The 26987-nt window shown below is 56.0% G+C and overlaps 8 protein-coding genes across 8 annotated transcripts; 2 read left to right on the forward strand and 6 right to left on the reverse strand.

Annotated features, from left to right (window-relative positions):
• Positions 1-234: 234 nt before the first annotated feature.
• On the forward strand, positions 235-1766 carry IWZ02DRAFT_434864 (60Kd inner membrane protein-domain-containing protein; the record flags this gene model as incomplete). Its single annotated transcript, XM_066766400.1, has 3 exons — positions 235-312; positions 367-1170; positions 1227-1766. 3 exons carry the CDS (start codon positions 235-237, stop codon positions 1764-1766), a joined length of 1422 nt encoding a protein of 473 aa, XP_066620645.1.
• A 2348-nt stretch (positions 1767-4114) lies between these two features.
• On the reverse strand, positions 4115-15744 carry IWZ02DRAFT_381612 (uncharacterized protein; the record flags this gene model as incomplete). The annotated part of the gene is made up of 3 exons (XM_066765177.1): positions 4115-15397; positions 15456-15613; positions 15690-15744. The coding sequence occupies 3 exons, from the start codon at positions 15742-15744 to the stop codon at positions 4115-4117; spliced, it is 11496 nt and encodes a 3831-aa protein (XP_066620646.1).
• Positions 15745-16505: 761 nt separating this feature from the next.
• Positions 16506-17709, reverse strand: IWZ02DRAFT_34548 (EXS family-domain-containing protein). The gene is made up of 2 exons (XM_066764224.1): positions 17384-17709; positions 16506-17336 (listed from the first exon to the last, which is right to left on the reverse strand). Exons 1-2 carry the CDS (start codon positions 17496-17498, stop codon positions 16588-16590), a joined length of 864 nt encoding a protein of 287 aa, XP_066620647.1. The 5' UTR covers positions 17499-17709; the 3' UTR covers positions 16506-16587.
• On the reverse strand, positions 17496-20154 carry IWZ02DRAFT_34551 (SPX domain-containing protein). Its single transcript, XM_066764225.1, has 5 exons — positions 19969-20154; positions 19836-19890; positions 18121-19782; positions 17755-18071; positions 17496-17705 (listed from the first exon to the last, which is right to left on the reverse strand). The coding sequence occupies exons 1-4, from the start codon at positions 19980-19982 to the stop codon at positions 17769-17771; spliced, it is 2034 nt and encodes a 677-aa protein (XP_066620648.1). The 5' UTR covers positions 19983-20154; the 3' UTR covers positions 17496-17705; positions 17755-17768.
• A 77-nt stretch (positions 20155-20231) lies between these two features.
• IWZ02DRAFT_456817 (uncharacterized protein) lies at positions 20232-21020 on the reverse strand. The gene is made up of 2 exons (XM_066767897.1): positions 20541-21020; positions 20232-20468 (listed from the first exon to the last, which is right to left on the reverse strand). Exons 1-2 carry the CDS (start codon positions 20678-20680, stop codon positions 20330-20332), a joined length of 279 nt encoding a protein of 92 aa, XP_066620649.1. The 5' UTR covers positions 20681-21020; the 3' UTR covers positions 20232-20329.
• Positions 20957-21638, reverse strand: IWZ02DRAFT_456819 (uncharacterized protein). The gene is made up of 3 exons (XM_066767898.1): positions 21531-21638; positions 21316-21447; positions 20957-21259 (listed from the first exon to the last, which is right to left on the reverse strand). The coding sequence occupies exons 1-3, from the start codon at positions 21544-21546 to the stop codon at positions 21027-21029; spliced, it is 381 nt and encodes a 126-aa protein (XP_066620650.1). The 5' UTR covers positions 21547-21638; the 3' UTR covers positions 20957-21026.
• Positions 21639-22161: 523 nt separating this feature from the next.
• On the forward strand, positions 22162-23449 carry IWZ02DRAFT_434868 (Alpha/Beta hydrolase protein; the record flags this gene model as incomplete). The annotated part of the gene is made up of 3 exons (XM_066766401.1): positions 22162-22281; positions 22464-22632; positions 22737-23449. The coding sequence occupies 3 exons, from the start codon at positions 22162-22164 to the stop codon at positions 23447-23449; spliced, it is 1002 nt and encodes a 333-aa protein (XP_066620651.1).
• Positions 23450-24982: 1533 nt separating this feature from the next.
• Positions 24983-26924, reverse strand: IWZ02DRAFT_456827 (NUDIX hydrolase domain-like protein). The gene is made up of 4 exons (XM_066767899.1): positions 26599-26924; positions 26095-26535; positions 25615-26032; positions 24983-25537 (listed from the first exon to the last, which is right to left on the reverse strand). Exons 1-4 carry the CDS (start codon positions 26723-26725, stop codon positions 25255-25257), a joined length of 1269 nt encoding a protein of 422 aa, XP_066620652.1. The 5' UTR covers positions 26726-26924; the 3' UTR covers positions 24983-25254.
• Between the last annotated feature and the right edge of the window lie 63 nt (positions 26925-26987).

Genomic DNA, 26987 nt, shown 5'->3' on the forward strand with positions numbered 1-26987 from the left:
GAGAGGTGCCAGAAAAAATGGCGCACAGCTTAGTCGGATTGTATCATTCGAGGGAAAATCAATGTGCAATTTATCATGTGCCTGAGCATTGTCGAGGCCCGGGATCCCCAGTTGACGCACAGACCACAGTGCATTGTACGGCGGACGGCAGCGACCATGTTTTTTCTCCACCAACTTCAGAGCACCAGGTCCATCGCCGTGCACTCGTCCGACACCACCGTACCAAGCTTCAACATGATGATAAGTAGGGGGCTGCGGCCTGCCAATGCCGCTCGCCTGCCTCTTAAAATCGCCCCGTCGTCTCCCAGAACCGTCCGTTTTCGACCCTCACCGCAGCCTCAACTCGGTTGATTGACAAGTTTCCAGTTCTCCACCAATCCGCGCCTGAGCAGCGCGCTCCTCATTGCCTCGAGAAAATCGGCGCTCCACAGCTCCTCCATAACATCTTCCCTCCGCACACCGTTTGCCCTCGGCTCGACCGTCTCCGCCGTGCGCTTCGCCTCCTCCACGTCCTCCGCAACACAATCGCAACTCGATGCCGCGCTCGACGAGTCGGTCAAGGCGTCGGCCGAAGCTGCCGCGAGCGCCGCCAATGCCGCAAGCACCAGCGGTGCGAGCGAAGAGGCCGCGCGCCTTGCATCCATGCCGGAGCACATTGGGTACCTGAAGGAGATTGGACTCGAGTACGGCTGGGGGCCGACAGCATGCATCGAGTGGCTGCTGGAGCACGTACACATATACAGCGGGACGGGATGGGGCGCATCAATCGCCATGACGTGCCTGCTGATGCGGCTGGCCATGTTCAAGTTGGCCGTCAACGCGTCCGACAGCGCGGGCAAGCTGGCGGCCATCAACGACGTGCTTGTGCCGGCCAACGAGCGCTTGAAGAAGGCCCAGATCAACCAGGACTTGACGAATATGATGGTGGAGCGCCAACGCATCAAGAATATTTATAAGTCGGTCAACGTCAACCCGCTCGCCCAGTTCATCCCCGTCGGCGCGCAGGTCGTCGTGGGTTTTTGCACGTGGAAGCTGCTGCGAGCCATGGCGAGCTTGCCGGTGCCCGGCCTGGAGCACGCCAATTTCCTGTGGTTCTCGGATCTGACGACGGGAGATCCGTACTACATCCTCCCGGTGGCCATGGGCGGCTTCCTGCACCTGATTGGAAGGGTACGCTCCAGTCCCGCCCGCATGCCGTCACCTTTATCTCTGCTGACTCGAACCAGTTGGGCGGCGAAATGGGGCAAGCCCAAAGACTTACCTCGACGATGAGGTTCGTCATGCTCTACATCATGCCGTTCATCTCAGTCGCCGTGACGGCGTCGCAACCCGGTGCCATCCAGATCGCCTTCGTCGTGACGACCGTCTGGGGCGCCATGCAGTCCTTCGCCCTGCGCAACGCGCGCGTGCGCGAGCTGCTCGGCATGACGCCGCTCTACTACAAAAAGCCAGTCGCCAACACGATCAACGTCGCGGCGCGCCGCTCCAGCACCGTCCAAACGTTCAAGTACGAGGCGCCCAAGCCGGCTCCAGGCTCCGCGGCCTACGAGCCCGAGCACAAGGACCTTTACTGGCGCATGAAGAAGGGCCTCAAGACCATCCAAGAGTCGGGCAAGAAGAACATGCGCGACTACGGTTTGCTGCGCAAGGATGAGTCGGGCGTCCCGCGGCGCATGACGTCCAAGTTCAAGAAACAGGCGGAGGCATATGAGGAGAGGAGGAAGGAGGAGCTGAAGAAGGAGCGCAAGTTGAGCGGCAGGCAATGAGGAGAGATGAAATGGACGTAGACTAGTGAGTGGAGTGAGCTGTGTATGTATTGGTATCTGGTCGACTTGTCCGCGCATGTAGGATTGCTGATGCACAGTTGAGCCAGTCCAGCAGATGTACTGCTGCATTAGGGTGGTAGATAGGTAGGTAGGTAGGTTACCTTCTGGTTCATGTTTTCACTCGGATGCATGTAGAAAAAACAGTCCTGGAAGGGAGGGACGGCACGGGAGGTTTTCTGGACAACATCTCTAATCCCACTTTTTGAACAACCACAACGGCACGCATGTCTTTCTGCGTGCTTTTTCGGGTCTTTTGCGCCTTTGTCGCTGCGCTAGATATACATATTGCATTATTCTTCATCGTACTAACAAAGAACTTCAGGCACACCGACGATACCACACCGCGCGCAATAACAGCTTTCAGCCCGATGACGCCTGAGCTACCCATCTCCAACCGCGAACGAGTGCGTCCTCGACACCTACATACCTATAGACTCGTTTCCAAGCGAGATTCTGCAGACTGCATGACGGATTCCCGAAAACACCAAACACTTTGCAATTGAATTGGGTGACGGACGTCATCGGCTGAAGCTTCCGTTCCATTGGAGCTGAACATAGTTACTGCGTCGATCGTTTGGTGCTCTAGTATTTCGGTCCCTGAGTCCACATCTCAGCGCGCGTAGAGGGGCACATTTCTGGGCTTGCTTTGCCAGTTTTGGATCCGTGGATTTGATGGCAAGGGTCTAGGGCCAGTGCGAGGGAGTGCCTTTTGAAGGTGGGTTCCAGCTGGCGGGCAGGACAGAGACCATCTCCATGTCTTCTTGCACTGAGAGAAGACGTATTTGTCAACGACGGACGGTATTTCTCTATTCCAGCGCTCGGCGTAGACCGAGTTGGTGGCTCACAAAGCAAGTCAGACTTGCGCACTCATCCAACGACGACGGCCATGGCCTCCTCTCCATACGAGCAAACGTGGGACGAGGATCCAGCCGGGCACTGGTAGCAGGATAATTCGGGTCCATCTGACGACCGCTGGGCGACGCAAAGGAAGAAACAGAGGAAAGAATGAATGAACGAGCCGTGGCAGACAGACGCGCAGCAACTTTACCTATCAAGGCGTACGGACGATATGGGAAATCGGCTATACAGCGAAAAGCCAGTCTTCCTCAAGCCCAGCTTCAGTGAGTTCTCGAAAGCAAGTAAATACCTTCTGGTCCACGTCGTCGCTCGGATGCATGTCTAAAAGTAGTCCTGGGAAGGACGGGGGGAACTCTCTGTACGACATGTCAAACCCACCTTTTTGAACGAGGGCGGTGGTGGTGCCGAAGTATTACGGGACGACACCCAACAACATTCGAGGTATAAGCGTCACGCGACAATGGACCCAAACGAAATTCTTCAAACACTTTTGAATGTTGTAAACTGCTGTGCTGCTTCTCTAGCCATGTTTTAGCTGACCCCCCCCCCCCCCCCCCCCCCCCCCCTTCCTACCACTCACTGATCTCAAATCACCATAATCCAACACTGACACCCAACTTAGCGAACTTAGCAGCCACCTCCTCGTGCTCATTCTCATCCTCCTTACCACCATCAGACAAGAAACAAACGCGTCCAACAAGAGCCCCCGACGAACCCGCTCAAACTAAATAACGAAGAAGTTATTCGGCGATTGACGCGTCAGATGGATGCGCTAGAGCGGGAACGAGACAGGACACTCCCCGCGTGGATGAGGTCGTTGTGGTGAGAGGCATCGATTTCCAAGTAAGAAACTGGAAAGGGTTTGCGAGTGTGTTAGTGCATTTGTGACTCCTTGTCTCTAGCTGTCGCGGCCCTTTCTCATCACACAATCAATCAATCAATCAATCAATCAACCATGTTGATGACATCTCCACTCATCTCTTCCTACTCAACTCAAACTCTATTCAGGCCCCCTTCCCCTCAACCAAGCCCCACTCCATTCATCCCGCCCACCATCTCAAACCCATGAAATAAAAATGGTAAAGAGCTTCAGGTAAAGAAGTAGTAAAAGGTAGATAAAAAAAAATATCATGTCAAAAGAAAAGGAGAACACGCAACCAGACCAAAAGGCCATGGCATCATCAGAATCCCACCATGCCCATCAATCCCCCCGCCCGCCCATCTATGCCGACGCACTCCCGTCCGCAGCAAAAATAAACAGAGAGATAAGAATTACCGCCCCATCGTCCGTCCGTCCGTCCGTCCATTGAAAACCTGCCTCCCTGCCTCGCAGCCGTATGCCGAATCGATTAGTCCTCTTCTTCTGCTGCTGCTCTGCTCCCACGCAATCCGCCCTCCACTTCGCCCACTCCCATCCCCACCACGACCGCTCACAAATACGGCATCCACAACGGATCCGTCATACAAAGCTTCGCCGGATTAACCGCCATCGCCACAAGATCAATAACGGTCTGATTGGCAGGCAAATTATTGCTGGTCGGACACTCGGCGAGGCCCTTGGCACGCTTGACGATCTGCGTCGAATTATGCTCGACGCTATCTCTCAATTGATTCTCGTTTGCGGCGTTGGCGCCGGAAGAGAGGGAAGGCGGTTGCCGGTGCTGTTGCGTGTGCCAGTGCAGCATCTCGTCGCGGACGAAGACGGAGAGCTGCATTTCGAGCTCGCCCTCGGGCTCAACGAGGCAGCGGGCGATGGCCATGAGGGCAGGCGCGAAGATGCCTTCGGTTGCCAGCGGGCCCATGAGGGTTTGCAGGTTGGGGGTGAGGCGGAAGGGGACGGGCTCCGGGTTGTGGAAGAGCGGCTTGCCGCCCGCCATGCTGGGGACGAGCTCCGAGCCCCAAATGTTGCCCGTGCGCCGCGAGATGTTCATCTTGTGCGGGTACCGCGTGTTCATGTGCATGATGTACGTGATGAAGGTGAGGGCTGCCAGTTGGTTGGAGAATTGCCGCCGGAAGAGCCACAGGTCCGAGAACTCGGGGTACGTGGCGTTGAAGTATTCGAGCACGGCCGTCGGCGGCACGTACTTTTCTTGCACCGCCGCGAAGATTTCGAGCCGAATCGACGCGCTGTGCTCCATGTTGCGCTGGCGGATCACGTCGGCGTTGGGATGCCCCGATCCTGGCTGCGCCGTCATGAGTTGCGGTCCGATGCTGCGCAGCTTTTCTATAGCAAACAGGATCGGCTCGTCCTTGTTGACGCCGTTGCGCCGGCAGTGGTCCTCGTAGATACCCTGCAAGCTAATGTACGACGAGTCGTCCTGCACCATGCGGACACCGGGAGAAAGGGGCACCATGAGGGGCAGCGTGAATTGCAGGTTGCGGCGCCTGCTCTCCTTGCGCTTGGCCAGGATCGTGTTGAAGATACGGAAGAGCTGCAAGATGCGCTCCTCCCGCCTGCAATTCCTGGCTGCGGGATGCTGAATGGCAAAAGGATGGATGCTGCCATCGTGGCCGCGAATCTTCAACCTCCTGTGGCAGAAGCCCACCGTCCTGACCAAGTCAATGTCTGGCAAGAACCGCTCGATGCGCACAAAGTCCTGATTCTTGTCGCGGTGAAGCAGGTACTGCCCAGGAACCTCAATCTCATCAAACTTTTGATACTTGAAGTCGCTGAGGTGGGTCGTATAGGCCTCGAGATTGTGCGTCAGCCGCCGGCGATCCAGCTTCTCCTCGAAGCGGTTGCGCCACTTGCGCAGCTTCTGGATGTATTCGTGCATTGTCGGCTTCTTATTGACAAAGTCGGCTTCGAACGAGCGGCGAATGTGCGGTGGCAGGACTGACTCGGCGAACCGAGTGATGTTGGCTTCGGTCGAGCTAGGCAACTTGACGTCCTGCGCGTAAAGAGCGGGCTGGCGACCGACGTAGCTCAGGCCGTCGTTGAGCAGAGCGACAATGAGACGGTAAGCGTCCTCGTCTGGCGGACACTTGAAGTGCTTGGCGATGCCGTCGCTCATTGTCTCCATGGACAGCGCAAGCAGAGGGAAAGCCGTCTTGAGCGCGGCCATGACTTCCTCGACATAGTCCCACGGCTTCTTGGGTACAGAAGACTGCTCACCACCCGGCGTGCCTGAACCTTCGGGTTTTGTTCCATTGGCCTGGCCGTTTGGCTGCCCATTGACTGTCGACCCAGGTCTCTGATCCTCGCCATTCTGCTGAGACGGGGCGCCTCCTTGCGCCTGCTGCGCCGCTTGCTGAGCCTTTTGCTTCATCATCTTCTCTCTCGCTTCCTTGGCCTCCTGCTGCTTGCGAATCTGGTGGTAATCCTCGCGGCTGGTGCGCAGCTGGAAGAAGAGAGCCTGCGGGTAAGTCTTGGCCAGCTTGCCCAAAATCTGCCGGCAAATGGGGGCCTCGGGTCTCGACAGGCCGCCAAAGAGCTGGGGAATGTACGTGATCCAATACCAGGACGGAGTGTCTCCTTTGAAGTTCTCAAACGCCTTGGCCAATTGCCGCTCCGGATTGTCCAGGCTGAGCAGCCACAGCACGCGGCCCAGCAGCTCGCGCGACTTGTGGTTCTTGTACGAGCCCGCCGCCTCGAGGTAGCAGCTGATGGCATTCTCGGCCTTGCTAAGGTCCTGCGGGTTCTCCTTGAACAGATTGTCATTGTAGCGACCCCACTCCTTCCACGCCTTGGGGAGCTTAATGTCAAAGTACAGCGCACTGCCATAGGCGTCATTGGCCTCATTCTTCTGGCCCAGCTTGGCCAAGAACATGCCCTTGAGCGTGTAGAATTCGGCTTTTTGCTGCGCACCAAAGTAGTTGAGGTTGGTGTTGTTGATGACGTCCAAGCCGCTGTTGAGCTCCGACTTGTTCTGGTAGTGGCACTTGGCCTGCTCTCGAAGCTTGAGGAAGGCCTCTTGTATTTCAATGTTGGGCAGCGTGTAGATGCGGCTAAGTTGGTTGATGCAGACTTCCGGCAGGCTGTGCTTGCGCGCCACATGGGCGAAACGGTTGATGATCCACGCCGTCTCGTGGTATCCACGATAGGCAAACGAGTTGCCACTTGCATTGCCCTGCGGCTGTGGCAGCAACTGCAAGTACTTGCCATTTATGAGGTGAAAAATGTGCTGACGCCAAGTAACCAGATCCTGCCAGGCATTAATGTCGTCCCAGAAATTAGGCAACCGATCTCTCCAAGTACTCAGGAGAAGCTTGAGCTCCTGGGACTTGTGGTCGAGATTCTGCTGGTTCGTATTGGCCAAGCTGTTGCAGATTACGCTGGCATCGTGCAGCTCGACAAGCTGCTGGAAGTTTTGAAGCAGCGGGATATGCGCATTGGTGATGCGCTTGGGCAGCTGGTGCCACTTCCTGATAGACAGCTGGATGGCATCGTCGCAGATCCTGTTGAAGTCCTGTGGCGACTCTTGCTGCTGGTGGAGCTTGAGCAGCGACAGGAAAGCCTGGAAGAAGACCCTCCTAGGGGTCGGCGCGTCCGACACAGCCTTGATGCTCGACTCGAGCTGTTCGCGCGTCTCATTGTTGGTCCAGGCATCAAACTGTCGCCACATTGACTCCAGGTAGAGATCGCTAAAGTTCTCGTGCTTAGCAAAGTCACTCAGAATCTCCCACTGCTGAAGCTTTTGTGCGCAAACGACCCAATGGTCTTCCCAAAGCATGTACTCCTGTTGCGAGAAGGGCAAGGCATTCGTGCGGGCCTTGAGCTGAGCCGATTCGTACAGCTTTTGGGCATTGTCCCACATGCCATTCTGCTCGTAGGAGAGGGCAGCATTGGTCTCGACAAACTGACAGCGCCTCCTCCACGTTCCGTAGAACAGGTCTTGCTCCTCGAGTTGGCAGTACGCCTGGAGCAGCGAATCAAGGTTGCTATCCCTGATGGCCGGCGTGTCGATGATGGGATCGATGGCATAGCTCTCCATGTAGCACAATGCCGTGTACCAAGCGTTGTACGTCTGCGCCAGGAACTTCATGATGTGAGGAGGGAACTTAACCCTAGGCCTTGCCTTGACAAGAGCCTTGAGCATCGTCTGGACGCAGTTGGGGCGCTCGTCGATCGATTGGATGTGAAAGTCCTTGGTCAGCAGCGCCACGAGGCCCTTTTCCAGGTCGGCCTGGTCATCCCTCGGTAGAGCTGACCAGCAGAGTGGAAATAGGTGGACCCAAATGTCGCTCGCGAGGTTCGAGTCCACATGCTGAAGATGCACGAGTGGCTCGAGCAAATCTCGCACCTTGACATCGTTGAGCGACTGGACAAACTGGCGGTGCTGAGCGACCAGCGATTCGAGCGAATCGTCAACCATAACGTCACCCACACGCGAGTCACCCTTGTACGTGTTGAAGAGGGTCGAGAGCTGCATGACATAAAAGTCCTTGGGATGCCGTCGTGCCGCAGAACTCATCTCGATTGAGCCAAACATGAGGTGAATGACCTGATTGAGCCAGAAAGACCGGCCCAAAATATCCCAGTTCTGACACGCAATAACGTAGTTGAGGCGAGCGCTTGCCGTCCGACTGAGGCTCTTATCAAAGATAGTCATGAAGCGGTTACGCATGTCGACGTCCTCTGCCCTCGTGCCAATGAGGAACGCATGCTCCATGCGAACCGTGAGCTCCGAGCGCGTAATCTTTGGGTCCTCGTAAATCCGAATGACGAGGTCGAGGAACTTTGTCAGAAGCGTCTTGTCGGCGCGCTGCTCAAAAGCCTGCATCTTGGACAATACGGCCGTCTTCTCCTTAAGAGTCGGGACCGGCTCGCTGCTGTCGAAGATCCACTCCTCGGTTAGGTCAACAATCTTTTGGCAGATGGCGTTGCTAGGCGAGCGCTCCACCAGCGAAGCCAACACGGTCAAGAACGGCCTGCGCTGGTCGCCCAGGTGCGGCATGCGCGATGCCAGGAAATCAATAGCCTTGAGGATCAAGCTGGTTTGGACTTCGTGCTCAAAGGACCCAACAGCAGGGCCGTTTGGTTGATCCGGCCGCTGCGTCATGCCTGCCTGCCCCTGAGCCTGGGTTGGTGCAGTGAGATGCTCCCTACTCATGATATTCAGGACCTTGCACATGGACGCAATATGCTCGGCAGCAATGTCGTCCGGTCGCCGCTGACACATTGTCCACAGCAAGTTAATAGCCGCGAGGTTGTTGTTGTTGGAGAGGGTCTCCGTGGCCACCTGGTTGCAAAAGGCGACAAACTCCGTCGCAGGCGTCTCCTCTGCGGTGCCATCTTCGTCAGTCTTCGGCTCAGGCAAGACCTCGAGAATACGCCTGAGGAGCGGCTGGATCTTGAGCTTGCTGTCCTCGTCCGGCGACGAGTGCAAGCAGTCCTGGATCTCGGTGTTGTCGCTGCGAATCAGCTTCTCGAGCATCTTCTGCAGCTGCGTCAGGTGCGATATGATCCACTCGGCCGACTTGACGTTGACGAGCACGCCGAGGATCTGGAGCACGTTGATGAGACGTGTCGTGTGCAGCTCCGGCTTCTCGTTCTCGCCCGTCTTTGGCTCCGACAGACAAAAGTGCTCCACGCGAGTGAGGATACCATCAATTTCTAAGTCGCCCCAGTAAAATGGTGAGAGTATCTCGTGAAGAAGCCACAATGCCATCTGACACGCCTCGGTTGAAGCTGGAGGGAGGACGGGAGGCGGGCTCATCGACTCCTTCAGCTTGGCCGACGGCACAGGACATCGCTCGTGCAAGTACATGATGAAGTGCACCAGGTACTTTACCAACGTCAAGCGCAGCTGGGTGGGCGCGACAAACGTTCTCTGCGGCGGGTCGGGCGCCACCATGGTGCCATCGTGCCTTCGTTTCGGAGATCTAGGCGCAGGCGAAAGACGGAGCTGCTCAAGCGTCAAACCCGACTCCTTGGCCGACCGTTCTTCCCAACAGCGGATCAGGTTGATCAGCTTGAGGACGATCCTTTTGTGGTCACCACTGAGGTTCGGTGGCTGAGCAATCTTAGACAGCGAGTGAACAATGGTTTGCGACAGGGGTTCTCTGGCCTCGTAAAACAGATCCGGGTGGCGCACGAGGAAGTTGAAGATGGAAATGAGCTGCTGCAGATTCGAGCTCTCCTCGGTTAGGATTTTCTTTGGGATCCTAGCCCACATGGGCGGCATTTTGTTGTCCACGCTGCCGATGCCCTTCAAGACCGGAGCAAGTACTTCGAGGGCCTGTGAAACCAGCGGTCGACTTTCGTTATGGTGCGCCCTGAGGAGCCCTGAGTAGATCTGAATGATGATCTTTGGCGGCGTGTCGTATTGCGCGATGAAGTTCGAGATGAGCACATAGGCTGCATGCTTGTTGACAATGTCATCCAAGCGAAGAAAGTTCCACGAAAACTTGATAATCTCCTTTCGCGATTCGTGAACGACGCCGTGGTGGTACTTGAGCAGCAACGTCGTCATTTGGAGCAACTCCAGCCGCGAATGATCGACGCCCAACTGGCTCGCCTCATCCGTCTGATCGAGAGAGTAGACCCGCCACAGCCGGTTGTTGATTGTCTCGGTCATGGACCTATCGATGAGTTTGGTGCCCTTGGTGGTGACCTTTGCTGGGCCAAAGACGAGGTTGTCCCAGTTGCGCATGGCGTCCATTGCGATGATGGGGTTGACAATGTAGTGAAGGACAAACGTCTTGGTTTTCTGTGTCGTGTTACGTCCCATGAAGATGTCAAGACAGCGCGTCAGCAACGTCCGGCAGTACTCGACGCTCTCGCTGGAAATCATTTGTTTGTAGATGAAATGGAAGAGCGACGGGCAAGTTCTGAGCTCCTCGCCTGTCACGGCGTCCACAATCTCGACGAAAAAGTCCAGATTATCTGGCTCGTGCGTCAGGTAGTTGGTGAAGACGGTCATGATGCCCTCACCTGCCTGCTCGACAGCTAGACGCAGGTTCGCCTCGATTGCGTGTTTCCGCTGACGCGTCTCCAACATCTTACCAGACTCGAGCAAGGCCTTGCGCAGATCTGGATGATTGACGAGCCACTTGCTTGTCTCGGGATGCTTGCACACTGAGTGGACCACATGGATCGCATTGATGGCTGCCGGACACCGCTTCTGGTCATCGTCAATCATGAATGAGTTGATGAAACCCTGCGTGTCGTCAACGACAGCTGCTCTGAGAGGACCACTCGCGGGATCGGCAACGAGCTGCGCGAAGAAACGACCATTCGGATGGTCTCTGATCATTGGCGCAAACTCGCTCCACGCCTCTTTCGGGTAGTGGTTGAGATACTTGATCAACGGCTGCCTGAACGGACTGTAGTGCGTCCTGCGCAACGACGCCTCCAACTCCATGACCCGCTGGACCAAGGGGCCCAGAAAGTTGACCGCCGCATTGGGCAAGAGATGGAAAATGTTGAGGATGGCCGTGACCGTCTTCATCGGCCGGTTCTGCTCGATCAGGGTGAAAGAGACAGCCTGCAAGACGCGTTGATCGGCAATGACCTTCATGTGGTCGAGCAAGCGTGCGCCGATTTCCACCTTGAAGTAGTTGGTCAACAGCTTCAATAAACGTGCCAGACCATCCAGGCCCTCGACCGTGAGCTTCTTGGGGTCCTGCAGGTTGACCAAGATAGGGCGAAGGCCGCTTTGTAGCACATCCTTGGGGAGCTTGTTGGTGGTGTGCAGGACGCCCTGCAATCCAGCATTGGCAGCCTCAACAACTTGCGGCGATTTGGAGTAGAGCGCCTTGAAGAAGACGGCGATGACGCGGAGGAATGTCTGATTGGCCGAAGTCGACGTAAACTCGGGGAAAGTCTGGGCGGTTGAGAGGAGCTTGATGCAGGCCACGCGGAGGTTGACAATGGCCTCTGCGTTACGCTGCTCGTGAGGTTTGGCAGTGAGGCCCTCATCCTCGGCATCAGCAAGGGCCAGAGCCTCGGTGAGAAGACGGGTCAACAGCTCGTCAAACTTGAGAACTCCATGACCAAGCTTCAGACAGAAAGTGACGGCGTCAATGTAGCCGATTTGCGTCGAGAAAGGCAGGGCTCGAAGGGGCTTGTTGAAAATGGGATCCAGCAGCCTCTTGCTGACGGGCAAGACCAACTCGTGCATCTCCGCGCCGGACAACTCCGCTATGACCTTGAGATTCTCCTGTGCCGCCTTGCGGACGTACTTGTTCAAGTGCGAAAGCATGGTGACGAGGAATCCACACAGACTGAGAAGCTTGTTGTGTTGATCCGGAGGCTTAGACAAGTCTTCCTTGGACCAGAGGCCACCGCATCTCCGCAGCAGCTTCTCAAGCGTCCGCTGTGCATTGACGCGGGTTGAACTGGTCAGGTCGAGAGGCATGTCTTGCATGACGTAAATCAAGGCTCTTGTGAATTGGTTGAGACGCTGGCCCTCCGTGACCCACCCATCGGTGACACTGAGCTTTGTTGTCAGAATCTCAATACCGAGTACGCCACCATGTTTGATGAACCACTCCTCTTGGTGGCAGTTGTGGCAGAAGAGGTCGGCCAGGTTCTTGAACAAGGGAAGCTTCTCAGCCTTCTCGGGCGAGCCGCACAAGGTGACGATAGAGGTATACAGTGACTTGAGCGCGTCCTCAGCAGCGTCGACGACCAGAGCATTATCAGAGGCCAAAGACTCTGCAATGGCTTCGTGAAGCACCCTGCTCTCAATGACGATCGGGCCTTCCCCAGAGTTGACATCGAACGGCTTCTTCTTGTGCTTAACAAATGCCAAAGCGTGTCCGAGTTCCAAAAGGGCAAAATGCCGGCTGATGCTGTGAATAAAAGCATAAGCTTCGTCCTTGAGTTCGGGGATCGAGGCTGCCGTCATGACGGCCTTAAGCAACTTTCTTAGCGTCTCATGTTCGGCGTTCATCTTGACAATCGACCTCTCCCTCTCCGATACGTCTAGGGTGTCGGCGCCAACGTCATGCTTGCCCGAAAAAAAGTCTTCGGCCTGCAGACGGATCAGTTGCGCCAGGTCGTCGGGCAGGTGATCGGAGCCAAGAATCAATTTCGTCTGCGAGATGACAAACTTGAAGGCCTGCTGCTTGTGGAAGGGATCCGACTTCTTCGCGGCGGGTGTCTTGGGAACCTCGCTGAGCTTGGCTACAGCGTTCTCGATACCGATGGACGTTGGAAAAGCACGGTCCTTGGCCGACCCAATCAATCGAATGTCATAGCTGGCTTCGTCGTCGGCGTATGGTTTAAAGTCGAGTTCCGGCGGCGCGTGCAAGAACTTGCGGTTGCGACCTCCCAGCTTGCCGAGGATGCGCATAGTGGTATGTGCGTGGAAGTGGCTGTATGGTGCAGGCTTCAAGTGCTCCCAAAGCCCCTGCATGAGCTCGTCAATGACGGGCGCCATGATGGGGTCGAGGTAGTCTGCAGTGAGATTATCAACACAGAGCTCGAGTGTTCGCAATCCTTGGCCAACAAGATCCGAGCCAGCTCGCAGGGCCACGACCAGCGGCCGCATGAGATAGCTCAGGTGCGGCAATAAGTTGCTCAATCGCGCCGGAACAGTCAGGGACAGCTCGACGAACAAGTCGCGGTCTGAGGGCTTTCTTGCAGCCATGAGCAGATTATTCAACACCTCCAAGAGCATCTCGAGTAGAGGCAGAATCTCCTTATACAGGAGCTCAAACCGGCCGCCGCCGATGCTCCTGAACAGCGATCGCAGTAGCAAAAAGTAATTCATCGGCTCCTCTGCTGTCGTCGAAAGCTCAATCGACTTGGTCACAATCTTGGTGACGTGCGGCAAGAGAACCTGCTCATTCTGCTGCGAGAAGAGCGTGACAGCCATGAAAGAAAGCTTGAAGAGCCGGAGCAAGATGACAGATCTTCTGGTGTCAGACGTGCCGACCTGGTCAATCTTGCCCATGAGGAATTGAAGAAGCATGCCGGCGAAGCTGGGGGAGGTGGCCTCGCTGGCGAGAAGGAATTGTGGGACGTGGAGGAGCGAGTATTGGTCGAACATCATGTCGTAAAGGTGGGGTATCTCGGATTCAAAGACTTCGTGAAAGGTGGCGGGATCGATGTGGTGGAAGACGGTGGCGAACGTCTCCAAGAGCTCCTTCTCCTCCTTGCTGCTGGTTGATATTTGCTGCGAGCCCATGAGCTCGCTCGGAGACATGTTCTGCTGCTCATTCGGCTGCTTCTCGACGCCATAGTAGCGGAATACTTGGGCACCCTCGCGGAACAGCTTGATGAGAACCTCGACCTCCTCTGCGTTGTAGCCGTACGACACTTCATGCCAATTAGCCGGCGTTGCAACACTTGGGTCAATCTCTTCCTTGATCTTGGGAGGATTGCAAGCCCGCAGCTGGTAAAACAAGTTCTTGAGACCGTGGAGGAGATTCTTGAACAGAAACTTATTGTCCCCGACTGGATCAGCGGCCCGCTCGCGAGGATTTGATGTTTTGATAGGCGAAGCAGAGAAAATGTCAATCTCGTCCCAGTCCGGGGGGTTATCCTTTTCGGGAAGGAAGTTTTCTGGTGATGCTTCAATCGTAGGTGGAGACGACGTTTTCGAAATCTTGACGGCATTATTGTACTGCCGATTCATTGCGGCAAACTTGTCACCTATGGCGTTCAGGATCATTATGAGGTAGTAGCGAGCCTCCTCCTTGGGCTCAAGCCTGGCGATGCACTCGGCCATGTTCAGAAGCAGCTTCGCGCTCATGGTTTGGAAGCTGGCCCCAGGGAAATTGTCGTGGAGATTCTTGGTGTAGACTTCTATTGTCCTCCGGATCTGCTCGCGAGACAGGCTATCTCTCAAGTGATGGATGAGGTCGGCCAGCATACTATACGCAAGCGGACGCATGGTCTCGTATACGGTAAGGCCGTCTCCTATCAGGGTCCGCTCATCCAGCAGTTGATCGATCTTCTTGAGAAAGATTTTCCTGAAATTGAAATTGATAATGTGCCGGATGGCGACGAGCAGCTCTTTGCGCGCATTGGACCTTTCCCGCGGACAGTCTTGCAGCAGCCGTACAACAATATCTGGTAGAATCGGAAAGAAGTCTGTGACGAGCTGAGAATTCGTGCGGATCAGGTATGCCAGGAAGCTCATGGTCTTGACTTGGGCGAGGATAAAATCTCCGTACGCTGCCCGGTTCTTGATATCCTTGCTCACACCCGTAAAGATTTCTCCTCGCGCCTTGGCTTCCGCATGTGCCTTCTCCTGCGGCCCTGCCTGCAGCATCAAAATGTTCTTGATGAGCGGGATGAAGCGCTTAACAGTTCGGCCGGTGCATTGTCGATATGCCTGGAAGAGCGAAACGACGATGATGGGACATTCTGACAGAACCTTGAACGACTGCATGCCCTTGAGCAGATGCCGTGTTTGTTGCGCCTCTCCTCCAATATCGCCTGAAATCGAAGACGATGCCGATGCGCCTGGCGAGCCAGGCCGTGGCGACTGCGAGTATTGTGTGTTGCTTGGTGTCGACGGAACAGCCTGCGAGGCAGAGCCGGTGGGATTGTCGAACATGTCCTTGACGATGGTATCCACATTCTCAAACAATTCGGCAATGAGATCCAGGTACGGCTGCACCCTGTCCGCCAGGACCTTGGTCTGGTAGCGCTCGAAGTCCATGATGGTCTTCATGCACAGTACGGCATTGTCCTCATTCTCGGTTCTCACCAGCGCCATCAGTCTGTCGACAATTTGCGGGGCATGCGGCTCGAGTGCTTCGGGAGGCGACATGGGTAACCGGTGGAGGATTTCTAATATGCAGTTGCGCAGCCTCTGGAGTCGGAGTCATTACACTGGCCAAAGAAATGGTTGGGTCGCGCCAGCAACATACCTGCTCCGGCGAGGTGCTTATGAAGACCGGCTGCCCCTCAAGCAGCTTGAGGAATACGGGTATAAACTTCTCCAAAAAGACATGGTAAGTCGAGCCGGAGCAGCACTGCTCAATATTGTCGCGAATGTCAGTTGCCACGCCCGTCTTGGATTTGAGGTCTGCGTGAAATTCCAGTCAGCCCAAGACTCTCCCAAGCATTGCTCTCGAAGCTTGCGAAAGGGAACATTGCCGTACCAGAAGCTGGATCAACCAGCTTGTTGAGGTAGACTTCAAAGTTCCTGTCGGCCATGGTGACGGAGCCGACGGCGTGTCAGCCGCGGAGCAGTGTCGTTGGCGTGCACGTCGCCTTGTGGTTTCTGTCGCCGTTTAAGGCCGTCGGCAGCTGAGCCTTGTGCCGTGGAGCCTTCAGTCGTGGCGGCGCATTGAGGTCGGTATGCTGTGGGAGGCCGGCAGCAGCGTTGCAGGCTATGCGGCTCGCCGTCTAGCAGGTGCGGACAGGTTTTGTTTGGCGAGTGAGAAGGAACAGGATGGTCGGCGGCAGATTGGCGAGGTGCGGCGACTCGGTAGGGGCGGAGATGGGCGAATTCGAGCGTGTGGAGAGGGTTGCGCAGGTGGGATGTGGTGTGGGGAGCTTGAGCTGTGAGAGAGGACGGCGCTGGGAACGCGGATGAGCGAACGCGCCAGTAGAAACTACGCTGATCTTTGCCTGTTGTGGCAGTTCCCAGGACCCTAACGCTAGGCCATTCTTGAACCCCCGCTATCCATATCCAACAGTAAAGATGATTCCCTACATGTACCTAAGCCATCCGCCTCACTAACGTCGGCGCTGTCAACCTGCACTTCACATGCGTTTGTCTTTTCACTTTAGAAATTTTGGTTGTTGCACGGCTGTTCAAGCCGCTTAAAACGCTTCCTCGAAATCTCTTGTATTCTAGCGAACTGATGCTATCCTCCAGTCCTTGCGCCATCTCAACAAAACTGTCTACTTAGCGCTTCCGGTGCCAGACTGGAAACTCTTTCAACAAGCTCATCGACCCTAAGCCACTGGAAGCAAAAGAAAAAACGGGTATCTCCGAACAGAAAACTCTCTGGCGTCAGCGGTCGACGCATTTTTGTAAAATCTCAGCTCCTCTCAACTTCGTCTCTCGCGGTCCCTGTCTGCACTCATTGCACGATCTAGCGAGCTCCTCGTCCTCCCCTTGCCATTAGGCCGCTCATCTGCGCTCTGCCTGCCGAGACCATCGCTGCTCGTGTCTTCAAATTCATCCTCGTCGTCATCATCATCGTCGTCATCGTCGTCGGCGTCGCGGACGTTCCTCTCGCCCAACTCGGGCATGCGCTTACGCTCAAAGTCTTGCGCATGAGCCGCGTGGAGAAAAGTGGTAGTCCGCGAAATGTTGCGCTGCAGCGGAGTGCCATGCTCGCCGATGCTGCGCGTGTGCGAGCGCTGGGCTTCGAGATGCGCGCCATCGGGACCGGTGGAAGCACCGGTTCCTGTTTGGGCGCTGCGAGCGGAGGATGGGCGCCGACGCGTCTCGCCGTTTTGATGGACCGACGGCGATTGTGGTAAGCTTTCTTCCGACGTCGCTGGAATGCTGTATGGCAGTGGTATGTCGCGCGAAGCACGGAAGCGACCAACATTGGTGCAATGTTCGTTCTCAACACGAAAGATGGTCCACATGCCTCGGCGCAAGACTTCCGATATGCCGATGAGGAAGGAAAGAATGGCCGAGTGCTGCAGGTCATTGCCATAGATGGCATAAAAGATCCAGTTGAAGCGCAGAATCGGGTCCAGGAATATGGCTGCGTAGTACATCCAGACATGTTTGTAGCCCAGATAGTTTCGAAGGAATGGCCTTTTGGCCTGTGGATCCAGCAAGCCTATTCGAGTTGGTTACAGACCCTTTGGAAAGACGGCGCCGACTCACTGAAATCCATAATGAGGTCCCAGACGCTGGTGTACAAGCCGTTGATTGTGGCAAAGGCGATGAAAATACTCTTCATCGTCAAAGTCTTCTCGATGCGGTACATGCTCAACGTCATGTAAAAGAGGATCGAAGCAGTGTACTTGCCGCAGTTGACAAGATGCGGGAAAACATTGCGCGTGTCGTGATAACGTCGAATGCATTGGAAAGCACGCCATATGCTAGGTAGAGTCGTGAAGAAGCCGAGAAGTCGTGAGTGCGATGAATTACACTGAGCAGGGGCCGACCACCCCTGCGCGTATAGACAAAAGAAAAGCTCAATGTTCTGGAGAGGAGGTCAGCCATGACTAGTCAGTGTGGAGCAAAAAGCTTACCCCCATGGCGTATGTCAGGGAGCAGAACATGTCGCCAACGAAGAAGTCACGGAACTCGACGGGATATATTCCGGCCAATACCAGGCGCCACTGCGATGTGTTACCAAGGGTCCATGTGTCGACATTTTCAGACTTACCAGTGTATACGCAAACCACTTGCGGCTGTGGTGATAGAGCACCCGTGCAGGGAAGAACATCATAACGAGCGTAACGAAGAAGAGTATGACAGGGAAGTAAATGTATAGACTGTCCCCGCCATAGCGATTGAAATTGACCCATATGAACAGGCCCTCGAGGAAAAAGAAGAAGCAAGGTATCTACGCATGTCAGCAAAGCCCAATTGGTTTGTCAATCATCAAGGCTTACCTCGCAGAGCTGCCGCCAGTCAAGCTGAGTCCGCGAGTCAAACTCAAAGACGAAACCATAGTTGATTTTCTGCTTTGACCACAAGCGACAGTCGACACAGAACAAGAGGAAGAGCAGCAGCATCAGGAAGTACCCGGCATACAGCTGGAGCAAGAAGCTAGTGTGCACTTCGAGCGTAGCGTCGGAGCTTCTCGCTAAGGAAGAAGCTTGGACAAGCCCTTGGAAGCCAAACACAGCCCCCGTTGCCAAGAAGATGCCGTTGCGGAACGTCGAATCGGTGTAGTCGCCCGCTCGCGCGGCCTTGACCCTCAGCTTGCCGACCGCCACTTTGTGGTTGCCACTGTAAAAGTACCTTGCGTACAGGTCCTCAGTTGCGTGAATGTAGTTTTCAATCACGTCGCTCTTGACGAACCAGGCCTTGTTGACCTTTTCAGTCATGTATCGCATCGCCGGTCTTGCATTGACGGTCTTGTCGTACTTTTTGTTGATCTTACGGAATGCCGTACGGTTGAGCAGAGCGTACGACTTGAGAAGCTCCAATCCACGATAGTATTCTTGCAGCGCGACCTTGAGCTTGCGCTTAGCAGTTCGGTACGGGACAGCAGTCGGCTCTTGCCGACGAGTGTAGTCGCGTCGATCACGGAACTGGCGAGGCGTTCCCAGGTCTGCGATCGAGTTGGAAGCTTTGCTGGGAGCTCTAGAGTGCGCAATCTTGTCGGGTATCTTTTTGGCAGCTTGGACTACCGCGTCGAGAGGATTCGACCAGATCTTGGATTCCGCTTCGTCGTTTTCCAGATGCGGACCCACCAGCGTAGCAGCGGCAACTTGCTGATGCTGATCAATTGTCCTGTGCGACCGGGAAGTGGTGATCTCCTCCAAGCGACGATCACGCATGCTATGCAGCTGTTCTCGAAGAACTACAAGCCGCTTGGTCGCTTCATCCTCCTTCTCTCTGTAAAAAGTCTCGATCTTTTCCAGCTCTTGGTCCAAAAATTGGAAGAATTCTTGCTGGCGCGTGTCGATATCCTTGTAAGCCTCCAGTGGAACGTCTGCATCTTGTACGACGGCCGTGGTGCCTAGTGACAAGACCTTTTTCAACTGCACCCGCGATCCCTCGGTGACGGGAGAAATGTACGTCTTTTTCGCTTGAAATATTCCCTTGAAGTTTCCCTGAGAGTTTGTTCGTGGCGGAGGTATGGCAGAGCTGCTATGTTGTCGGGGAAGCATTTGCCTCTTGGGCGTGGTAGGAGGCGAGGCGGAGCTTCCCCTTCGTCTGTCCGGTGCGGCTTCAGGGGCGTCAGGGTCGATGGCAGGATCCGGCAACGCAAGAGAAGATAGATGACCTCCTCGAGACCTCAGCGGAGGTGAACCTAGAATGCTCCCATATCGTGTCAGAGGGACAGGCGCCTCGTCATTTCCCTCAGACCTCTTTATGAGCGCTTCCCGTGGTCCACCAATACCTGGTATGTCGCGCGGTTTCGCTCCACCGGCATCTTCGTTTGTGTCGTCGGAGGGCTCCACATCTTTGATGTCGGCTCGATGTAGCGCGTGCGCAGAAGTTACCGGGGCAGAGTGAGCCAGTCGCTTGGGCGGGTCCCGAGGAGTCTGTTGTGTAGCATTTCGCAAAGCCCGTGAGATTGCCTTGAGCTTCTTCTTTCCTAGCTATCGCCGCAGTCAGCGACACGCTTCGCACCAATGAAGCCGCGCTCCAATACCTTGTAGTTTAAATATTTTGCTCGCCACTCCGGGACCAGCTCTCGCTCCAACTCCCTAATTAATGGTTAGCGTGCTGTCGGTGAGGAGGTGGGGGGGGGGGGGGGGGGGGGGGGGGGCGCGAGGCGGGCGTACTTTGCGAACTTCATTCGCGGCCAAGGTAGTCGATCGAAGGTAAGAGCTGCAGAGTCTCGCGGGCCGACGAAGACTTTAAAAGCGAGGAGGAAGTGAATGGATCGGGGACACAAGAAAGAAAAAAAAAAAAGAAGTCCGGACGGTTTTGGCCGTCGGTCGTTGTTGCGGCCTTGGCAGCCACCACGCTTCTTCCCGTCCGGGGCTCCCCGCGCCGCCCGCGCGCGCGCGCGCCCCACCCTTCTGGCTCTGCGGTGGCAGATCCCGTCCGATCGCTGCTCCTTGGCGACCCAAAGAAAACAAACATACTTCACGGACGCGTCCATCAAGGTCGCCAACCTTCTTGTCGACTCTGGGCACCACACTACACCCCCTCACCGTCTCCAAACCCCCCAAGCTCGCGTCTTTGGCAGCCAGTCGGTCTGTCTGGGCTGTTTCGGTCTAATCGGATTCGTGACTGTCGACCCGGCTTTGACAGGGCAAGCTGGCGAGGTTGCAACCATGTACGTCACTCGCAGACATCAGCAGAACAAGGGTTCCATGCCCATCATGGTGACATTCCGTTGGAAACAAAGTCAGGTATACATGCTGCCTGACTAGCCACAGCTTCGTACGACGGCTGGGGGTTCAAGACACATGTGACAGCTTGCGCAGGATACAACAGACACTGAAGAGCGAGCAACACCAAACCTCTGAGGTCGCTCGAACTCATCATGAGCTACCTGGAGCTCCAACAGCCGGCTATTTTTAGCGTGGGCGTCGCTGGCGTCCAGACTTTACCTTTTCGAGTCCCTGACCGCTCGACCCCCGCTTTTGCTCGACGGCGCAGGATTCCAAGCCTTGGGCGAGGGGCTTGCCGCTTGTCGTCATGCAGTCAGGGTTGAGCTCATCTGATGAGCTTCGAGCTTCGAGCGGGCTGTTATCGGTGCTAACTTTCCGTAGGGCTTCAAGTCTCTCCAAGCATGTTCACCATTCACAGCAGAGAAACCAATTGTGTAAATTTCATTCATGTTGAGGACTTCCTTGGTCCCCCATTTCGGATATATCTTCATGTCGTAAATCTAGTAGTCGCCAAACTCGCGCTGGAGCCTCTCGTTGGGGCCGTGGTCAGGGTGGTACTCGTCCCTGCCGCCGTAGTGCTCATCATACATGTTCTCGGCATTCTTCTTGGCCTGGTGCTTGGCCTTCTCGCGGTCGACCCAGTCGGCACCCTTGGTTTCGGCGAGCTTGTCGACCTCGGCGGCAGCGAAGCCGGCGAGGACTTCCTTGGCAAAGGCGTGGTTGACGGGCTTGCCTGGTTGGTGTCAGGCACCGAACTTCTTCAGGTGAGGGGGATGTGGAGAAGCTTACCCTCCTTGCGCTGGTGGTCTTCAAAGGCCTTGAAGCCGGCAAAGGCAGCACCACCAGCGAGCAGCTCGTGGCCCAAGCTGGACTCGTTGTGCTCTTGCTCGGTGACCTGCTTGTAGGCGTCGTGAGATTCACCTATGACGCATCAGTCAGCAATGGTCCCGCAATGCAACGAGGGGCAATGGAGCGGGGTAGCTCTCAGGTGCAAACAAACTTACCCCAACCGAAAGGCATTTTAAAAGATGTGTGGAGGAGGATATTTAAAGAGGTGGATTGAAGTTGGAATTGAGGTTGAAGTGGTTCGGAGAGGTTGTTGGATTACTGAAGACGATGTAGCTTACGGGCAAATGAGGGGGTATATATACCTCGACGCTTGGGATCGAGTGTCCTGCATGTGGCAGGCCATGCCGACGTATTCCGTCATCTGGAAGCGTTCGTCTGGGCCACGTCGACTGCTTCCGTCTAGCGCGGGGCGGGCGCGGTCCCTCGAGCTTGAATGAGTAGACCAAGTGTCGAGGGCTGCTCCTTGGGACGGGCTGGCCTCACTGCCTAGCTTAGCCGTCCACTTCACCCGGCAGTCCAGCTGGGCAAGGGTCCACCGAAGCTCCAAGAGAAAGTTACAGTACAGGGCGCAGAAGTTGTGCCTGGATCGAGGGCCTTATCATGACCCCGACAGAAATACGGGCCAAATTGACGTCTGGCACTGGAGGGATTGGGCGTCAGGGTCCTGAATCAGGAGCTTGTCCTTGTCAATGGCGCAGGCGGCCTACTGGTGCCGAGGTGGAGCTCCGAGGGCATCCGGCCGCTGCGAGGCGTCGAATGCGCTGAATGCCACAATGTTGCAGCTGCATGGCGTTGACAGAGATGAAACGTGGGAGACGCAAGCTGCAGGTGAGGCTGTCAGAGGACGTCATTGGGCGCAAGTTGCATGACAAGTCGAGGGAAGATGTGTGGCTGAGGTCTGGCCTGGTAGGAATGTGACGAGTGGACCGGGGCGTGTCAATTGAAGCTTTCGGCTCGGACGCCAGATCGCCCTCGGCGCTTGGCAAAATTGCTTAGGTTCCTGGTTTCTGCAGAGAACAACAGCAGAATCACTGACTGGAATTGCTCCTCGGTCGTCCAGCTTCAATACGCACCGCTCTTCGTCATAGCTGTTCCTCTTGAGCGACAAGCAGCAGCAGCAGCAGCAGCAGCAGCAGCAGCAGCACATCATCCGCCTTTGCTCAATCCCAATCGCCACCCTCCACCCAATGGCTCCACGCCTGCCCACGGCTGACGACTTTCCGGCCGCCGTTGCCAGCTGCATCGAAATCGTGCCTCGTACGTGCCCCACCACCTCCCAAAGCTCGACCCTCGAGGTGCACGGCCACCACCGCCCCCTCGCTGTCAACTCCCTCGGCAAGCGTTGCTCATCCGCCACACAGCTCCCGCCAACCAACCCGCAACCAATGTGCTGCTGCTCCTCCACGGCCTAGGTGACTCTCACCGTCCATTTGCCAACTTTGCCCGCCAGTTGAACCTGCCCGAGACTGCCTGCATCGCCGTCCGTGGACCCAAACCGCTTCCCTTTGGCCTGCCGGGCTTCCACTGGGGCGACGACATCACCGTCGACTCGAGCACGGGCGCCCTCGATCCGGACGCCCCAGCATTCAATGCCACGCTCCGCCTCGTGCTCGACGACGTGCTGCGCGGCGTGCTGCTGGCCCCGGAAAAGTGCGGCTACCGTCCCCGGAGCGTCGTGCTGTTTGGCTACGCCCAGGGCGCCATGGCCGCGCTGCACGTCGCCGTCGAATTCGCCAACACCTGTTCGTCGTCGAGCAGCAGCGCCGATGCGGAGCTAGGCGGCGTCGTGGCTGTCGGCGGCGGCCTGCCCTCGTGCTCTCCGCTCCTCCCCGTCGACGCAAAGGCCCGCACCCCCGTGCTCGTCTGCAAGGCTGCGCGCAACTCGGCCGTCTCGCCCGCCCAGCTGCAGCGCGTCCGCGACGCTTTCGACCCTGTCGAGGTGCGCGAGTGGAACCGTCCCGGTGGCGACGGCATGCCCAGGAACCGCGACGAAATGCTGCCCATTATGAAATTCTTCGCCCGGCGCCTGCGCAGCGCGAGGGGCGTCCCGGCAGGCGCCATGGAGCTGTTATGACGAACTGGAGTACAGATGGACGCCTTGACGCCCTGTCACCATGTGGGCGCCGGAATGATCCTGAGAACTCTGGTGTGGTAGAAAGTGTGTGAGTGAGGTCATGGATTGCCGTAGAACTACATGTACCTATCTACCCTTCATGGACTCCATTCTCCTCGCCTTCGATCACTCTGTAAAGCCTGAGTCATAGCGTTCCTTTGGCCTACGCTTCTGGCCTTTATAAGACTTGCTCTGACTGCCCTGCTTGCCTGAGCTTTCCTGGATGGACATACCGCGCATGCGGCTGAATGTATCTCCCTACTCGGCCTCTTCCTGATCGGCCTCACGACCTCGAGCGCTTCCGCAATCTTTGCGTCCTAAGAGCACTGTCAGTGGCGCCGAAAAGGCAGCAAATTTGATGCTAGCTTGCCTGCCTGCCTGCCTGCCTGCCGTTCAGAGCCCCAAGGTACATATAGGCCATCAGCATTTGAGACCCGGCGTTAGAATAAATCGTCGTACCACATGGTAGACAGTTCCGTGAGGACGACTCTGCATCAAGCGACCAAAGTCACTACCGCAGCGGCTGTCCATTTGGCTGTGAGCTTTCCTCTCACTTCGCAGGAGAGTCTCAGAATTCTCTCGAGTTTACGGACTCTTGCACTGGATGGTCGTGTTGAGCACCTCTCCACTGATTCGGCACTGGCTGGGAAAGACTGCAACAACTGCAACAATCAATGCCATTTCTCCTGTCAGATTTTCTCAGGACAAAGCTTCCACTTCATTCACCATCATTGTAACATTGAAGAATTAACCGGGTTATCAAGGAACCCAACCCACCTATCAGGATCCCTCCTGACCGACTCCAGCAATTGCAGTCCGATACTGCACAATAAGCGCTGTTCTGTTCTACCCCGTTCTATCAACGATATCTATTTACAGACATCTCACACCGTCGAAACCCGCACGCGTACCGTTTCCAATACTTCCAACTACAATCTCAATCAATCACAGGGCGCGACTCTCCGGCAAACTACGCAGCAACGAGGCTAGCTGTGGGACAGGTAAGGTGTGGTTGGTCGTACGCATGAGCCGTGTATGCATTGAGGAAAGCCCGAGTGAGTAGGGTGGTCAGAGGAGGCATGCAGGGTAGGAGGGTGGGCTGGAGGGACGGATGGATGGACGGACGGATGGATGGATGGATGGATGGATGTTTTGACTAGCGCTCTAATTGATCTGAATTTAAGCCGGATAGAAGCTGTGCGAGGTGTGGCGCGCTGCGGTGCGGCCCGTCCCGCGCTGTTGGTGATGTGCATCCACACGTATAGCCTCAACTTGCAGGGCTCCCCGACGAGATGACATGATCGTGTCCACTTGCAGTTTTTTTTTTTTTTTTTTCTTTTTTTTTTTTTAGATTGTGTGGTCAGCCTGCCTTCCTATCAATGTTTCAATGCGTAAATGTTCCAATGCGTAAAAGCGCATCTCTATATACGTTTGCCGAAGAGACGAATCGTCAAGTGTCAGAACTGCGCAGTCTGAATGTCGATGCGCACGCACTTGTGTTGTCTAAATGGCTTTAATGCTTCATTTCTTTTTGGTTATTTGCTCGCATATAGTCTCGTCTCGTCTCGTCTACTTCTATCACCAGCCCACGCCAGGCCAACGTCTAGTCTGTCTACTTGGGTATTCCCAAAACACCACCGCCGCCACCACAACCACAACCACTACTCCAACAGCCCCAGAAACTCAAAATGCCCTTCAAACTCCACTCTTTTTCCCTCTAACAACAAGACTCACCCATCTCACACACAAATGCTCCCACGCCCTCCTCAAATCTTAGGCTCCGCGTTCGCAAACCCGTTCACGACAGCCACCATGAGCTGATTGGCAATCGCCGTCTTGAGCGGCACACGCAACGCGCCAGGCGTGTACTCTGGGCCGGGTTCCTCGCCAAGACCGCTAGTGCCCGTCCTCAGAGCCTCGCGGATTTCGTCAAACGAAAACCACCGGGCGTCTTCCAACTCCGCGTCATGACCCAGGTGAATCTCTTCGCCGTCAGGAATCGATTGACCGATGGCTCCAATCATCAGGTTAGCTGGGAATGGCCAAGGTCTGACCCTTCTGTTAGCACTTGTTCATGAAGTTTTGAAGGTCGGGGGTGGGTGGGGGGCAAGCGGGCAGTTCCTTACTGGGTGGAGTGAATGACGACGCGGCCGAGATGGATTCCCGACTCTTCCCAGACCTCACGACGGACAGCCTCCTCGACTGACTCGGCGGGTTCTAGGAAACCGGCCAAAGTGCTGTACCAATGCGGCGGCCAGCGGCGCTGGCGGCCCAGCAGCATGCGCTGCCCATCTGACGATACAACAGCCATGATGACAGTCGGGTCGGTGCGAGGGAAGCAGAGGTTCGATACGCCGACACGAGTTGCGCAAGGGGGGCGGTCAGGGGCTTCGGCGGCGTCGGCCAAGCGGTCAGCCAGGTCCTTTGGCGGACAGGTGCGCTTGAAGCCTCCATTAACGGAGAGCGTCTTGTGGCCGCAGCCACCGCAAAAGGGGTTCCGCGCGTTCCAGTCGAGCAGGTGCCGCCCTTCGGCGTAGATGGCGGCTGTGTGCGACGGCAGGCGTAAGTCGTAAATGGTCGGCACTGCGGTGCAGGATATCACATACCTTCCTCAGGGACGAGGGACAGCTGCATCCGACCTTGAACAAAGTAGACTCCCGTGGCTTCCAGTCTCTTGATCAACTGTTCGGCGGCCTCGGTGACACTCGCCTGCGGAGTCACGTCGACGGCCCAGTACGGTTGGCCGCTATATCTTTCCTTGTAGACTAATCCCTCGCTCTTTTTCTTCTCGTCTATTCCGAGAAATACAAGTTGCGGCAGGTATATCGACGAGTTGTACTGCTTCACCAGCTCATCCTCGGACCGGTTGTACGGATCGCCGACGACCGCTTCTACATCCTTATACGACACATAGTGCAACCTCTCCGGGCTCTTAACCAGCGGGTTCAAGTTGTTGTAGAGGACGAATCGCGACGACTCGTGCTTCAGGGCCTGGGACAAAAACGCCGTGTCGGGGCGCAGAAACGAGACGCGGTTTAAGGGAGATCCTGGCAGTGACGTCAACCACCAGAAACTTTCGAGATAGACGCGATTCCGCAGTCTCTACGCACCGGCAAAGTAGTTGGCGACCTCCTTGCCAAACTTGCGTGCGAGCATCGAGTCGAGCTGGGCGTGCGCGGGCTCGGGCAAGTCTGGGAGAGGGGTTTTGGCTTTAGTGTTGTCGTTGTTGGTGGACATGGCCGCGAGTTTAAGCTGCTCGAGATAGGAGGTCTATCGCATGCACGACCGAGTTTCGACCGGGAGACTGGCGCAAGATCAGGGGCCACCGCAAGTAAAAGAAGGGGTGAGTAGAGGGAACGACGAGGAGAAAAATGTTCAATCAGAAGTGGGAGCGCAGCAAGACTGCGCCTCGGGTTTTACAAATCAACGAGGTGACGGACGGCGGACGCGGGGAGTTGCCGTCATCGGCTAATCTCATCTGCTGCCATCCGACACCAGC

This window comes from Phyllosticta citriasiana, assembly GCF_038021145.1.
Source record: "Phyllosticta citriasiana strain CBS 120426 chromosome Unknown IWZ02scaffold_10, whole genome shotgun sequence".
Taxonomy (NCBI): Eukaryota; Fungi; Ascomycota; class Dothideomycetes; order Botryosphaeriales; family Phyllostictaceae; genus Phyllosticta; species Phyllosticta citriasiana.

Excerpts from the sequence above, each read along its gene's own strand:
- IWZ02DRAFT_34548 (XM_066764224.1), bottom strand. The coding sequence starts at position 17,498 with ATGACGTTGAGCATGTACCGCATCGAGAAGACTTTGACGATGAAGAGT. Across the intron at positions 17,337-17,383 it reads GGACCTCATTATGGATTTCA|GCTTGCTGGATCCACAGGCC; the intron begins GTGAGTCGGCGC and ends CAACTCGAATAG.
- IWZ02DRAFT_34551 (XM_066764225.1), bottom strand. Across the intron at positions 19,783-19,835 it reads CAAAATATTTAAACTACAAG|CTAGGAAAGAAGAAGCTCAA; the intron begins GTATTGGAGCGC and ends CTGCGGCGATAG. Across the intron at positions 18,072-18,120 it reads ACTGGCGGCAGCTCTGCGAG|ATACCTTGCTTCTTCTTTTT; the intron begins GTAAGCCTTGAT and ends TGACATGCGTAG.
- IWZ02DRAFT_456817 (XM_066767897.1), bottom strand. The coding sequence starts at position 20,680 with ATGATGAGTTCGAGCGACCTCAGAGGTTTGGTGTTGCTCGCTCTTCAG. Across the intron at positions 20,469-20,540 it reads CAGGCAGCATGTATACCTGA|ATGGTTGCAACCTCGCCAGC; the intron begins CTTTGTTTCCAA and ends CGAGTGACGTAC.
- IWZ02DRAFT_456819 (XM_066767898.1), bottom strand. Across the intron at positions 21,260-21,315 it reads AGACCACCAGCGCAAGGAGG|GCAAGCCCGTCAACCACGCC; the intron begins GTAAGCTTCTCC and ends GACACCAACCAG.
- IWZ02DRAFT_456827 (XM_066767899.1), bottom strand. The coding sequence starts at position 26,725 with ATGTCCACCAACAACGACAACACTAAAGCCAAAACCCCTCTCCCAGAC. Across the intron at positions 26,033-26,094 it reads GTCCCTCGTCCCTGAGGAAG|CCGCCATCTACGCCGAAGGG; the intron begins GTATGTGATATC and ends CGTCGCACACAG. Across the intron at positions 25,538-25,614 it reads GTCGTCATTCACTCCACCCA|ACCTTGGCCATTCCCAGCTA; the intron begins GTAAGGAACTGC and ends CAGAAGGGTCAG.